The following is a 12,640-nucleotide window of genomic DNA, read 5'->3' on the forward strand; positions in this document are numbered from 1 at the left end:
TTAGGTAGCTTGATAAGGGTGATGAATGGGAATATATTTCTGATCCATCAGCTTAAAAATACTGTGAAGGATGGGGAAACTCTTGGCAGGATAATTGCCCCATTTCAGTGGTTAGGAGACAGTTCTGAGCCCAATAGATATTTGGGGTATCTTTAGGGTAGAATTCCTCCTACACAGCTTATTGATGACCATCTCACAAAAGTATACATGATCTAACCCCAACTTGAAACTAACCTTACCTCATAGGTTTAAGGAAAGGCTGTTGAGTCTCCTTAAATTTTCACTGCAACGTGGCCTCTGTTTCTTTCAGACCATATAATGACCATGGTTATGTTGTCTGAAGCTTGTAGTTGTCTGCTATTTTCTTATGTATATTACAAATTGTACCAGCCAGTTGTGTGTCCCATTCTTTGGTGACGGTTTATAGTAGACGTATTGGTATTTGGTCTGTTACCAGACTCTTTCCATGTGGGAATTTTCTCTTTCCCACTTTATGTAATTCAGGTGGGGCTGTCGATCAAGGGATTGAGTCCCATGCCCAGTAGTGGTCACATGACCAAGAACAACCAATCGTGAGTCCGTTTAAAGTTTGCTATGGATGCTAGGAGGCAGTGCCTCTCCCGAGACTGTGAACCTGGGTTTTCTGGAACTCTCTTTTCTATAAGCAAGCAGGGCTGAGAGACTGGCAAGGGAGAAACAAATTCCTAATGAGAGCTGTTGTGCAGCTGGATCCAGGTCTGCTCGAAACCAAAAGTTCCTTAATCTTGGATTTATTTGCATTAGACAATATACGTTCTAAAATTTAATGCAATTAATCACGTATGAGTCGGATTTCTATTACTTATAACTAGGAGTTCTAATTAATGTCCTATGAACTTGTTTAGCTATAGGACGTCAAGGGAGTCAGTATATTTCCTTACTGACCTTTTCCCTAAGGGTCTCACTGAGTGCAGTCTTTCCTTACGTACACTCATACACTTCCACTACAGCCACTTGAATCTCTTTCTCATTCAATTCACTCTTCGAATCTACTGCTTTGCCTGTGGGTTGCAAGCTCAATGGAGAAAATGGACCTCTCAAGTCACTCACTCCCATGGACCTTCTCTAAAAACAGATTGCTGAACCGGGCGTGGTGGCTTACGCCTATAATCCCAGTACTTTGGGAGGCTGAGGCGGGTGGATCATGAGGTCGAGATCAAGCCCATCCTAGCTAACACAGTGAAACCCCGTCTCTACTAAAAATACAAAAAATTAGCCAGGTGTGGTGGCGCACACCTGTAATCCCAGCTACTCGGGAGGCTGAGGCAGGAGAATGGCTTGAACCCGGGAGGCGGAGCTTGCAGTGAGCCGAGATCATGCCACTGCACTCCAGCCTGGGTGACAGAGCGAGACTCCGTCTCAAAAAAAAAAAAAAAAAAGACCGTTTGCTGTCTGAGTTCATGACCTTGAAGAACTCCTAGTAAGGGTAGAATTTTTTTTTGTGGTTCTTTCTGGGATTGCTATATTCAACCCAAATATTTAGGACTTCATTAAGAAAGCCTCTCTTCATCTTAATCCTGTATCTTCTTATTTTGAAAGAGAATAGGGTCCTTGAATTGTCTGCTTCATGAGTTTTTTTATTTTTAATTTTTTTTTTTTTTGAGACAGAATCTCGCTCTGTCGCCCAGGCTGGAGTGCAGTGGCTCGATATCGGCTCACTGCAAGCTCCCCCTCCCGGGTTCACGCCATTCTCCTGCCTCAGCCTCTTGAGTAGCTGGGACTACAGGCTCCCGCCCCCACACCCGACTTTTTTTTTTTTTTTTTGGTATTTTTAGTAGGGACGGGGTTTCACCGTGTTAGCCAGGATGGCCTCAATCTCCTGACATCGTGATCCACCGTCCTTGGCCTCCCAAAGTGCTGGGATTACAGGTATGAGCCACCATGCCCGGCCTTTTTTTAATTTTTTGAGGTTGGTGTCATTTCAAAGGTTCTAGTACTCCAAGTCATTAACACAACTGTTTCTTCTCTTCAGTGTCCTTAGCTTTAGATCTATGAACTCAATGTGAAAGTGATCCTTTAGATTACTGACAAACCACATCCACAGATCAAATCCCACCAGTAACCTGTTTTTGTAAATACTTTTCTTGGAACACAGCCACATCCATTCATTTTTGTATTGTCTATGGCTGCTTTTGCAGTTGCTACAGAAACCACATGGCCACAAAGCCAAAAATATTTACTCTCTGGCCCTTTAGAGAGTTTATCAACCCCGGCTCTAGCTGAGTACTTTACAATCATTGCAAAGCACGAGCATCTATAAAAAATGCTCATCCTGGCATCCATAAAAATGGTATTCATAAGGTACCTTGAGGGATGATGAAATGAGTAACCTGACAAATCTTTGGGGCTTAGGAAAGTCTACTCTACACCACTTAGGGCAGGACATGACACAGCATATACTTGGGATATACCTGTCTGAGAGCCCAGTCTTCTTTTTGAGGAATCTGGGATCAACACATGATCTAAATCTTGGTACCATGGGTCCTGCATTTGGATTTCCATGTGGATTTCATTTTGGCCAGGGCTGGAGTTACTGCTTCTGTTCACGATGGTGGTGGTGACCTATGGAGCATCCTAACTTCCTTCCCGCATAGATGTCCCTGCTGCATTGGATCACATGTGGCTCCAAAACTAGACTTAAAAAAGCATAAAGATGTTCCCATCATTGGTGGGGACAATCTGAGCCATTTGTGTTTTGAAACTAATTACTAGCACACCTGTGCAAGAGGTATAGTGTGCTCCTGAATATGTGGTCAGAATCTGTTAGTTATCACAGCCACTTGTCCTTTTCCCTTGAACAATGCTGTAGCAAAGGCAGAAACATCCATCTTCCAGTATGATTTCCCAGGGCCCATTACATTAACTGGTGTCCACAACTTTGGCTCTGTATTCCAATCATATCAGCTGTGGAATCCTGAAGCATCCATCACATTTTGAGGTCCCACCAACATATTCTTCCTTTTTCTCATTTTATTATAGCATAAATTCATTGCAAAAGCTATGACAGAAGTGACTGTCCACTATTCATATTGCTATAAGGGACATGAGTGGGTCAAGAACCATTTGCACAAAGAGAAAGAATGAAACTGCAAATTTATTAGAAAGTATAAAAATTAAAAAACAAAACCAAGCCTAACCAAAAAACAAGCAAAGACATACAACCTTTCCAGTTTACATTAACTTTGAGCATCACACACTATTAATCACTTAGTTGCATTTTATAAAAATGTCAATTTCAAGGTAGAGGGAGCTGAGTCAGGTAATAGGCCAGCCATCAGAGTGTAACTAATTTAATGCTAAAATAAACCACTGATCTCATTTGTGAAAAAAAAAAAAAAAAAGAGACGAGACCATTTTCTGGTTGGCAACGTATAAAAAAGTTTCCTGGTTGGAATGAGTTAAAAAATATTGCTGGCCGCTAATTTGCCATCTTGAGTAGGAAAACAAACCCCACCCCGCAAAAAACCCTGCCGCTTTGGTATCCTATATATTTTTAAAAACATTCATTAAAAAAACCAAATCTATAATAAAAATGTCCCTGTTTGTTTTAAAAAACAACATTACTAGGCTTCCCTTATCTACTAAAACCATTTGTTTTTCCTAAGATGCTTGGAAGCAGAAAAGCAAGTGAGATTAACTCACTGCGCAATTAATTAAAATTAGAATTCTTTCCTCTAAACAACTTCCAGAGCACCAGAAAGAAGAAAGGGCCCCATCAAAGGGAGAAATAAAGCCCTTCTGACTCACAGGAGATGAAATGTTCAGCCGGAGTTCTAACACATTCTAGCTGTCATCAAAAGTTCTTTATTGGATTACTCAGAAAATAACTCAAGTGCTATTTTAAAAATGAAAGATACAGGCAACTAGGTTCCTTTCCCTTTTTTTTTTCTTTCTTTCTTTCTTTCTTTTTTTTTTTTTAACAAAACAAAATACCAATGGCTAGCTTTCCTGTAACATCCTTTGGATTTGGTTAAAAAAAGAAAGAAAAGTCTACAGAACAGGATCACTGAATGCCACTTCAGCCCGACTTCCTGCAGGCTCTATTTTAATTAGCATCAAACAGGTTACAGAACATTTCTTCAGCTGCAGAAAGAAGTTCTGAATGGGTGACAGCTGCCCCGAGTCGCTCTACCTGGTTCCATTTCACCCCTCATCAGTCAGTGTGGTTTCTTGCCAAATAACGCCTAATATTTTACCCCTTATTCCTGCCGGGAGGCGGGCCCTGTGGCTGGCTGGGCACAGAGAAAGAAAGAGAAAAACTAGCACAAACATAGAGACTATACACGGAGGGAGACAGGAGTCCCTCTTTCTGTTTCCTTCAAGAACTCGATAAATAATAACCTCAAAGTGCAACAATGCACAAATGTCTGGCACACAGGTTAATCTGGAGTGACTTGTTATCACGGGGCTCCGTGGGGCAAGGGTGTGATCTCCTTTTGCATTTTTCTTTGGACCTCGTTAAAGGAAAAACAACAACAAAAAAAAGAGAGACAGCTTTCCTATACACATATAAATAGTCCCTTAACTAGAAGGGAAAAAACAAACACACTGTTTCAAATGCATTTCTAAAAGATTTAAAATAAATCCAAATGGGAAACCTTGACTCCAAATTGTCTATTGCCCATGTGTCTCAGAGGAGAAACTACTGGGATGTTGGGAGAGGCCTGACCCTGATCCTAACTCTAACTAGAGGCGCTGGTACTGGGTGGGACCTTGGGAAGAGGAGCGTGCACAGTGCAGGGAGCCAGGAGCTCTTGGTGGAGGTATTGAATACAGCTCTCACCTGTGATAGGAACCAGTGTCCTCAAGTCCAAACGCACAGGTAAAATGGACTTGCAAGTCTTAAGGGAACTTCGGAGGCCAGTGTTGAGGCTGCACGAATGAGCAAGACAGGCTGGGTGTGGGTCACAGGGACATACAGCCAGGTCAGATTTTGGCTCAACTCAAGTTAGGTCCTCATTCCTTGGCTATGGGCGGGTCAGCTGGGAGGGTGACAGTCCAGAAACCAGGTAAGTGGCTGGTAGTGCAAGGGCAGGTGTAGGCTCCTGGCAGCCTGCATTTTAGGAGCTGAGAACTTGGATATCAACTCATGGCAGGGGCTCCCTGCCTATTCTGGGATGACGCTGATGATATATGCTGCTGGAGAAAGCTCTCAGAATAAGCATTCTTGGGCAAATTTCTAAAGCCAGAATTTATACAGCGTAGATGGTTTCAGAGTCCTTCACAAAACCATAATCACATTGTGACTGCTGAAGGGTGTTACTCACGTCCAAAGTTTTCTTTGGCTACTGATTCTGCTGAACTGATGGCAACATACAGGATTGTGCAAGGCAGGTTCTGATGCTCAACTGGAAGTCTTTTTTTGGGGGGTGACCATCCAGTGATGGCCTCCTGGTTAGATCAGGTAACCCAAATCCCCAAATGCCATCAGGTAGCTGCCCAGCAGAGAGAATTTGGTCCAGCGTCTCCTGCATTTCTGAGCATCCAATATAGCATAGAAACATTGCTCTCTCCCAGCCTACTTCAATACTGTTTGATCTGCTGTCTTTCCAATAGCAACAGAATAATGTGAAAAGTAAGGGTGTGATCTCGGGCCCCAAGGGAAGAGTGAGCTCACAGAAAAAATGCACAACAGATCACGTCAACTGAGAGGCCAGGAAAAGATCTCTGAAATCTGGGGGAGGAGGGGAATGCAGAGATAGCTAACATCCCAAACCGTAACTTGAGACGCCCTTACAGGTGCTTAAAATGTTTCCCATGAGCACAAATTGTTAGAACGGCAACAAGTCAGAGCAGATTAACCCATATGGACTTTGGAATAACCGGGACTTATACTTCTTCAGTGCCCTGCCTGGGCTCAGAGTCCCTGGGCTCAGCAGTGCCCTCCTGGGGGCCAGGCTGCCCCGGGCTGTGGCCGGTGTCTTCCACACTCAGGAGGCTGCTGGCTGCCTGGGAGCTGGCACTGTTGGCACTCCCAGACCGGGAGCGGTAAGGGGGCAGGTCGGCTTGGTTCAGAGATTCCGTGTCAGAAGAGTAGGGTGGTGGAGGAAGGTCATACCACGCAGGCCTGCGATGGGGACAGCAGAGGGGCAGGGGCAGTGGAGACAGGAAAAGAAGAGAACACATTAGAGCCAAGACAAGCCAACTTCAGCCCATTTCTGAGATGGTGTTTCCAGTGCGAAATGAGATTTTCCATCCAAGTACAAAGACAGTCAATTCAAGGACCAGGAACCACGGCGGAACAGAAAAGGTCAGTGTGTTCTGGCTGGTTCGGGTTGACCGGGCAGTGCCAAAACCATATCCTCTGGGTAGAAACAGAATGAGGTCGCCCGCCAAGTCCCTCGGCTCAACCTGGGTGGTTCGGCATTGCCACTCTGCTCCATTGGCCAAAAGCCCTGTGGTCAAGAGGCTGGGCTGGTATCTTGACTGGGCCTCTGATGGGAACACAGAATTGGCATTTCTACTGAAAGCTAACTCTTCCTGGCTGTGAACTGGGGTAAGTGAGAGGACATCCTCTTAACACCTCAGTCTGTATCTGCAGAAGGGGCTTGAAAGGAATGAATTGGCGCGGTGGCTCAAGCCTGTAATCCCAGCACTTTGGGAGGCCGAGACGGGTGGATCACGAGGTCAGGAGATCGAGACCATCCTGGCTAACACGGTGAAACCCCGTCTCTACTAAAGAAATACAAAAAAAAAAACTAGCCGGGCGAGGTGGCGGGCGCCTGTAGTCCCAGCTACTCGGGAGGCTGAGGCCGGAGAATGGCGTAAACCCAGGAGGCGGAGCTTGCAGTGAGCTGAGATCCGGCCACTGCACTCCAGCCTGGGCTACAGAGCGAGACTCCGTCTCAAAAAAAAAAAAAAAAAAAAAAAAAAGGAATGAATTGAACAGAAAAGACATTTTATTTTCTAGCTCTCATTTACTGAAGTCTCCGCGTGAGTCAGGCACTTTGCCGTGCCCCTTACATTTCTTACCTCATTTAATGCTCACAAGAATGCTGTGAGGTGGGCATTACTTTCATGCCTGCTACTCTGGCGGGGAAACTGAGGCACAGGGACATTCAATGTCTGGCCCAGGATCAGAAATAACTGGTAAACAGCAATGCTGGGATTTGAACCCACGCATTCTGTTTCCGGATTCGGCAATTTTAACCCTACCCTATGCTGGATGGTCCATATGACGAGGTTATGAGTGGGAACTTTATTAGGTGAGGAAGGTCCTGAATTCTTACACTTATTTGCAAAGAGATCCTTAAGTGCCATCCCCTCCCCTGACCTCTGAAACTTTATTCACCTTTTATGAGGAAGGAAAACGAAGATTAAATAATATAAGAGCTGCCACTGAAGAGGGTCCAAGGAAGAGCCCAGTCACCATCAGAACATGGCCTGCAAAATGTCTAATGCCATACATGGCAGAGCTCGAGGAAGAGGGATGCTGATCAGCAAATGGGCCCACTACTTGCTTCAACTACAGAACTCTGCTTCTTGGCTTTATACATACTGGGGGCTCTTGTACAATTCCATTTGCAATGTGGTGTCTACTGCTTAAAAAAGCTTGAAAGTGTTCCTTTCCGCCTCCTTTATTTTATAAATGAGCCAAGCAAAGTTAAGGAACTCACTGATTCTCTCATTCCTTCACTTCTTCATTCATCCATTCATTCCACAGATATTAACCAAACCTCTCACATGTACTGGGCACTGCTCTGCAGTAGCAGGTGAGGCTCAGAGCTGGTCTGTGGCCAGAACATGGACCAGCGTGGCATTCCCAGGAGGAGCAGGCCTCTGAGTTAGCTAGGATCCTAACTATATGTTCCTCAGATGAGTCACTTAACATCCCAGAGCCTCAGTTTCCTCATCTGTAGAATTTGGAAACTTCCTGACTTGTGCAACCATCACCATCATCCAGTTTTGGAACATTCCTATCAGTTTCCTCCCACAGTGAGGCGCTGAGAGGATTAAATGAGGTGATACATGTAGAGCATTTTGCAAGGACTTGGAGAATGTCAGATGCTGCCACTGCCTACGGCAGCTGAAGCCAGGCTCTCAGCAAGACCTAGGAACCTCTGTGTGTGCACTTATTCCCCTCCCCACAATGGATGACCTCTCCCGCCTCAATCTCTTCCATCCAGCACACACCTCTGGTCCAGCAAGGCCTCGGAGTAGGAGGGTGGGGAGCCTACTTCCGACGCATTCTGCTCCGCCTGGCTGGCCACATACTGGATGCCATTATTGACGTTGTAGGTGACGTTGCAGTGGTGGGGGTGGTCCAGGACCACCAGGCGGGACAGCAGCACAGGGTGCTGCAGCCGGTGCACGGGCAGCGTCATGAGGTTGTTCCGTTTCCGCTGGTGGTGCAAGACCAGTGCCAGCAGGGCCACCACCAGCACGAAGATGACGGAGCTGCCGATGATGGCATAGGTGATGCTGGGGTAATACACAAGCTGGTTCTCTGAAGTCACAAACACCTGCCCGCTGCCAGGTTCTGAGAAACCCCAGAGAGAGGAGAGAAAAGAGAGAAGGTTACCAGTTTGGCTCATCTTTGTGTTTCAACGTCAGTCCCAGAACTTGCATGCGAATGTTCACAGTAGCCCTATTCACAATAGCCAAAAAGTGGAAACTGCCCAAATGTCCACCAACTGATGAACGGATAAACAAAATGTGGTACATCCACCCAAAGGAATATTATTCGGCCATAAAAAGTACTAAATACTGATACATGCTACTGCATGGATGGAACTCAAAAACATGAGGTGGTAAAATAATCCAGACACAAAAGATCACATATTGTATGATTCTGTTTATACGAAATTTCCAGGAAAGGCGATTTTACAGAGGCAGAAAGTAGATTAGTGGTTGCCTGGAGTGGGAAAGAGAATGGGGATTAACAGTCAGTGGGCAGGAGGAATCTTGTTGGGGTGATGGGAATGTTCTGAAACTGGTTTATGGTGATGGTTACACAAATTGGCAAATTTCCCCCTGCAAAATCACTGAACTGTACACTTAAAATGGGCAAATTTTAAGTACTGCAAATAGTACCTCAATTAAGTTGTTTTAAAAAGTATCATATACTATCCAGGGAACAGGAGTGAGAGTTCTGGTGGCAGAAATCAGTTCTTTAGTAGAAATGTATAATGTAACACATCTCAGGAACACAGGCAGTACCTCTGGGGTCCTCATACCTGCAGATCATTTATTTTAAGCCAGGCCCCACATGGAGCTTTTGGGATGGAGAGCCAGCACAGCCCAGCCTCACAGCAGGAACTCCTGGGCTCAAATCCCAGCCCCTCAAAACTTGCTTGCTGTGTGCCTTTTGGAAGTGCTACCCTCTCCCGGCTGCAAAATGGAGATGCAATAGTGCCAAGTTCTTGGGGCTTCTCTGAGCATGAAATGAGTCAATACTCATCAAGCCCCTGAACATAGCTACACGCTGTGATCTGTAAGTGCATGTGTTTGGTACATACAAAGACACGATTGATTATTTATTTATTTATTTATTTATTTGAGACAGGGTCTCGCTCTGTCACCCAGGCTGGAGTGCAGTGGCACGATCTCGGTGCACTCAACCTCCGCCTCCCGGGTTCAAGCAATTCTCTCACCTCAGCCTCCCAAGCAGCTGGGACTACAGGTGCATGCCACCATGCTCAGCTACTTTTTGTATTTTAGAGATGGGGTTTCACCATGTTGGCCAGGCCAGTCTTGAACTCCTGACCTCAAGTGATCCAACTGCCTCGGCCTCCCAAAGTGCTGGGATCACAGGCGTGAGCCACTGTGCCTGGCCAGGTACGTGCTTTGTATCACATCTCCCTGCCTCGTAACCACTCCATGGGTAGGTGTTGTGATTCTTTTTTAGATGAAGAAAATGAAGCTCAGAGAAGTCCGTTCCCCTGACCAAGGCCACACAGTTTGGAGGTAAGGAGCTGTGCGTGAGTTGAGTCCAGGGGTCTGACTTCAGAACCTGGCCCCAGCGTTCTGCTCTACATCACCCGAATAAGACCTGCCAGGCAATCTGCAGGCACTTCCTCGGGAGTTCCAGGGTGGAGGTCTGATATACATCCCACCCCTGCAGGTTGCTATCATAATATCCTTCTCTGCACACATGCTAAAGAGCCATGCTTCAAGCACTCAGGTAAGGAGCTTCCCAGTCAGCAGGACACACCTGGCCACCACTGTAAGGCCCAGGCAGGTGGAGGAAACCAGGGGTCCAAGCTGGGTACCCCTCATCTTTACAGACAGCTGCCACTACCTACTGTCATGGCCTAGCTGGAAGAATAAACTAAATGCAGCTCAAGTGAGTACACTTGGTGGCCACGACCCTGTCCTTGTTCCGCCTGTGAGGCAGTGAGGAGGTTTCAGTGGGTCCACAGGGGTCAAAATGTAGCCATGAAATAGCAGCAGTGGCAGCGACTACAGGTGACTCATGTCCGCTGTCCTGGCATCGGCTAAGGGCTTCACTCCATCCCTCATCACTAGCTGTGCATCTGTTTTGTTCACTGCTGTATCCCGAGAGAGTAGGATGGTGCCTGGCACATAGTAGGCACTCAATAAATACCCGCCACGCAATGGGGAAAAAAATCTGTTTATTCACATGCCCTAGTAAAGTGAGTGCTGCTGTTATTCCTATTTTTCAGATGAGCAAATGGACTCAGAGAAGTGAATTATTTTGTCTAACATCACCTAAGAAGTAGGCAGAGGAACAGGACTAGAATTTAGATGTTTCTCCTTCAAAAAACCACAGACTGTGAAACACATTGACTTCTCTTCTTTTCTGATATAAACATTTTCTGATTCCCCAAACGATCCCAATCTGAGACAAATGATGACCTTCCCCTTCAAGGTCCGGCTCTGTGTGTTAATTTGTCTCTCCAGCCACACCCAAGCATAGACTAAAAGCTACAAAGATTCTCCAAATCCCTGGCGGTCACTGTTTCAATGATTCATTGCACAGAGAGAAGCAAATAGGGGCCCGGCAGAAAGACAGAATCATGTTGCACTACAGTTAAGGGAGGGAGGCGGTTTTTGGATGTTTTCTGAAGACAATTAGCTGTCATTCAGGGATTCTGCCGGAGTTCTGTCTGTTCTCCGCTTAGACCATTAGAAGCTGGGTGGAGGCTTGTGTATGTGTATGTTTCAGAATTCAGGCTTAAACTAAAATATCTTCTTTATTTTGTTATCTAGCAGGGAGAACTGCAGAGTTAGGAGCCTTGGGGGGAATCCTGGAGCCACTGCTTCTAGCTGTTTGAGCTATTTAACAAGTGAGTTATTTAACTCTTAGAAGCCTCACCCTCCTCGTCTGTGAAATGGTGGCGGTCCTAGGTAAACAACAGTATCCGTATCTCCCTGGATTATCCAGATGGTAGAGTATAATACATACACTGAGCACAGTGCCTGGCAAGGGTTTGCCTCAGTAATGCCAGCTCTTTTTTGTAACCACCACCACCACCACAAAATAATAATGATAATTATTATATAACTTTGAAGGAGAAACATCTAAATTCTAGTCCTGTTCCTCTGCCTACTTCGCAGGTGATGTTAGACAAAATAATTCACCTCTCTGAGTCAATCTGCTCATCTGAATTTGCTCATATAATTATAATTTATATAATAAATAATAGACACAAAATTTACCACTGTAACCATTTTAAAGTGCACAGTTCAGGGGCGCTTAACATTCATACACATTATTAACGTTCATACGTGTTATTGTGCATTCATCACCACTATCCAGCTCCAGAATTTTCCATCATCTCTCACTAATGAACACTAGATTGTAGTGTTGCCTTTCTTACCGTTATCCTCACCAACTTCTCGCAACCGGGGGTAGAAAGCTGGGGGAGCCACCTCTGGGGGATAGGGTTGGGTTGGGGAGAAGATACGAACAGACTGAGTTCCATTCCAGTGAGATGTATTTCTTTTTATTTTTTATTGTTTAATTTTTAATATATATTTTTTGAGACAAGGTCTCACTCTGTTGCCCAAGCTGGAGTGCAGTGGTGATCTTGGTTCAACAGCCTCCACCTCCTGGGCTCGAGCCACCTTCCTGCCTCAGTGGCTGGGACTACAAGCGTGCGCCCCACAACCCAGCTAATTTTTGCATATTTTGTAAAGACGGAGTCTCCCTATGCTGCCCAGGCTGGTCTTGAACTCCTGGGCTCAGGTAATCTATCCGTCTTGGCCTTCCAAACTGTTGGGATTACAGGCGTGAGTCACTGCTCCTGGCCAGTGAAACGTATTTCTTAAAGGAGGAAAGTGGGTAAACTGTCACACAGAAAACAAATGGTCCAGAGATTTTAAAATGCTGACTTCTGTGTAAACACGTGAGGTTTTAAGAATACAAGTGGGAGCCCTTTAAAATGCATAGGATATAAAATGCCTGTGGAACTTAATGGTCTCTCTTACGTCTCCGAAAGCAGGCCTCTTCAGACATCTCTTCACTTTGGCAGGCGAGACACAGTGATCACATTTGCCTGAGAAATTATGATGTTGCATAACTCAGTGGTGCCTGCTCTCGTTTTTGCTGTGTATAAAATGTCATCTTGTGTTAATTCATTAACTAGGCCCACTTTTCTTAAGAGCTTAATGAGCCTGTTGGCCAAATTACTAATAT

The 12,640-nt window shown here is 45.4% G+C and overlaps 1 protein-coding gene across 2 annotated transcripts in view; it reads right to left on the reverse strand.

The window, feature by feature from the left end:
• Positions 1-3,115: 3,115 nt before the first annotated feature.
• The window catches only part of LDLRAD3 (low density lipoprotein receptor class A domain containing 3), a 287,633-nt gene continuing 278,108 nt past the window's right edge, over positions 3,116-12,640 (reverse strand). For both annotated transcript variants that reach the window (XM_025355717.1, XM_025355716.1), the window contains 2 exons: positions 8,173-8,518; positions 3,116-6,106 (listed from right to left, as the gene is read on the reverse strand). In XM_025355717.1, the coding sequence (XP_025211502.1) occupies positions 5,869-6,106; positions 8,173-8,518 (584 nt within the window). In that variant the 3' untranslated portion in view covers positions 3,116-5,868. The remainder of the gene's footprint in view (positions 6,107-8,172; positions 8,519-12,640) is intronic.

This window comes from Theropithecus gelada, chromosome 14, assembly GCF_003255815.1.
Source record: "Theropithecus gelada isolate Dixy chromosome 14, Tgel_1.0, whole genome shotgun sequence".
NCBI classification, from domain to species: domain Eukaryota; kingdom Metazoa; phylum Chordata; class Mammalia; order Primates; family Cercopithecidae; genus Theropithecus; species Theropithecus gelada.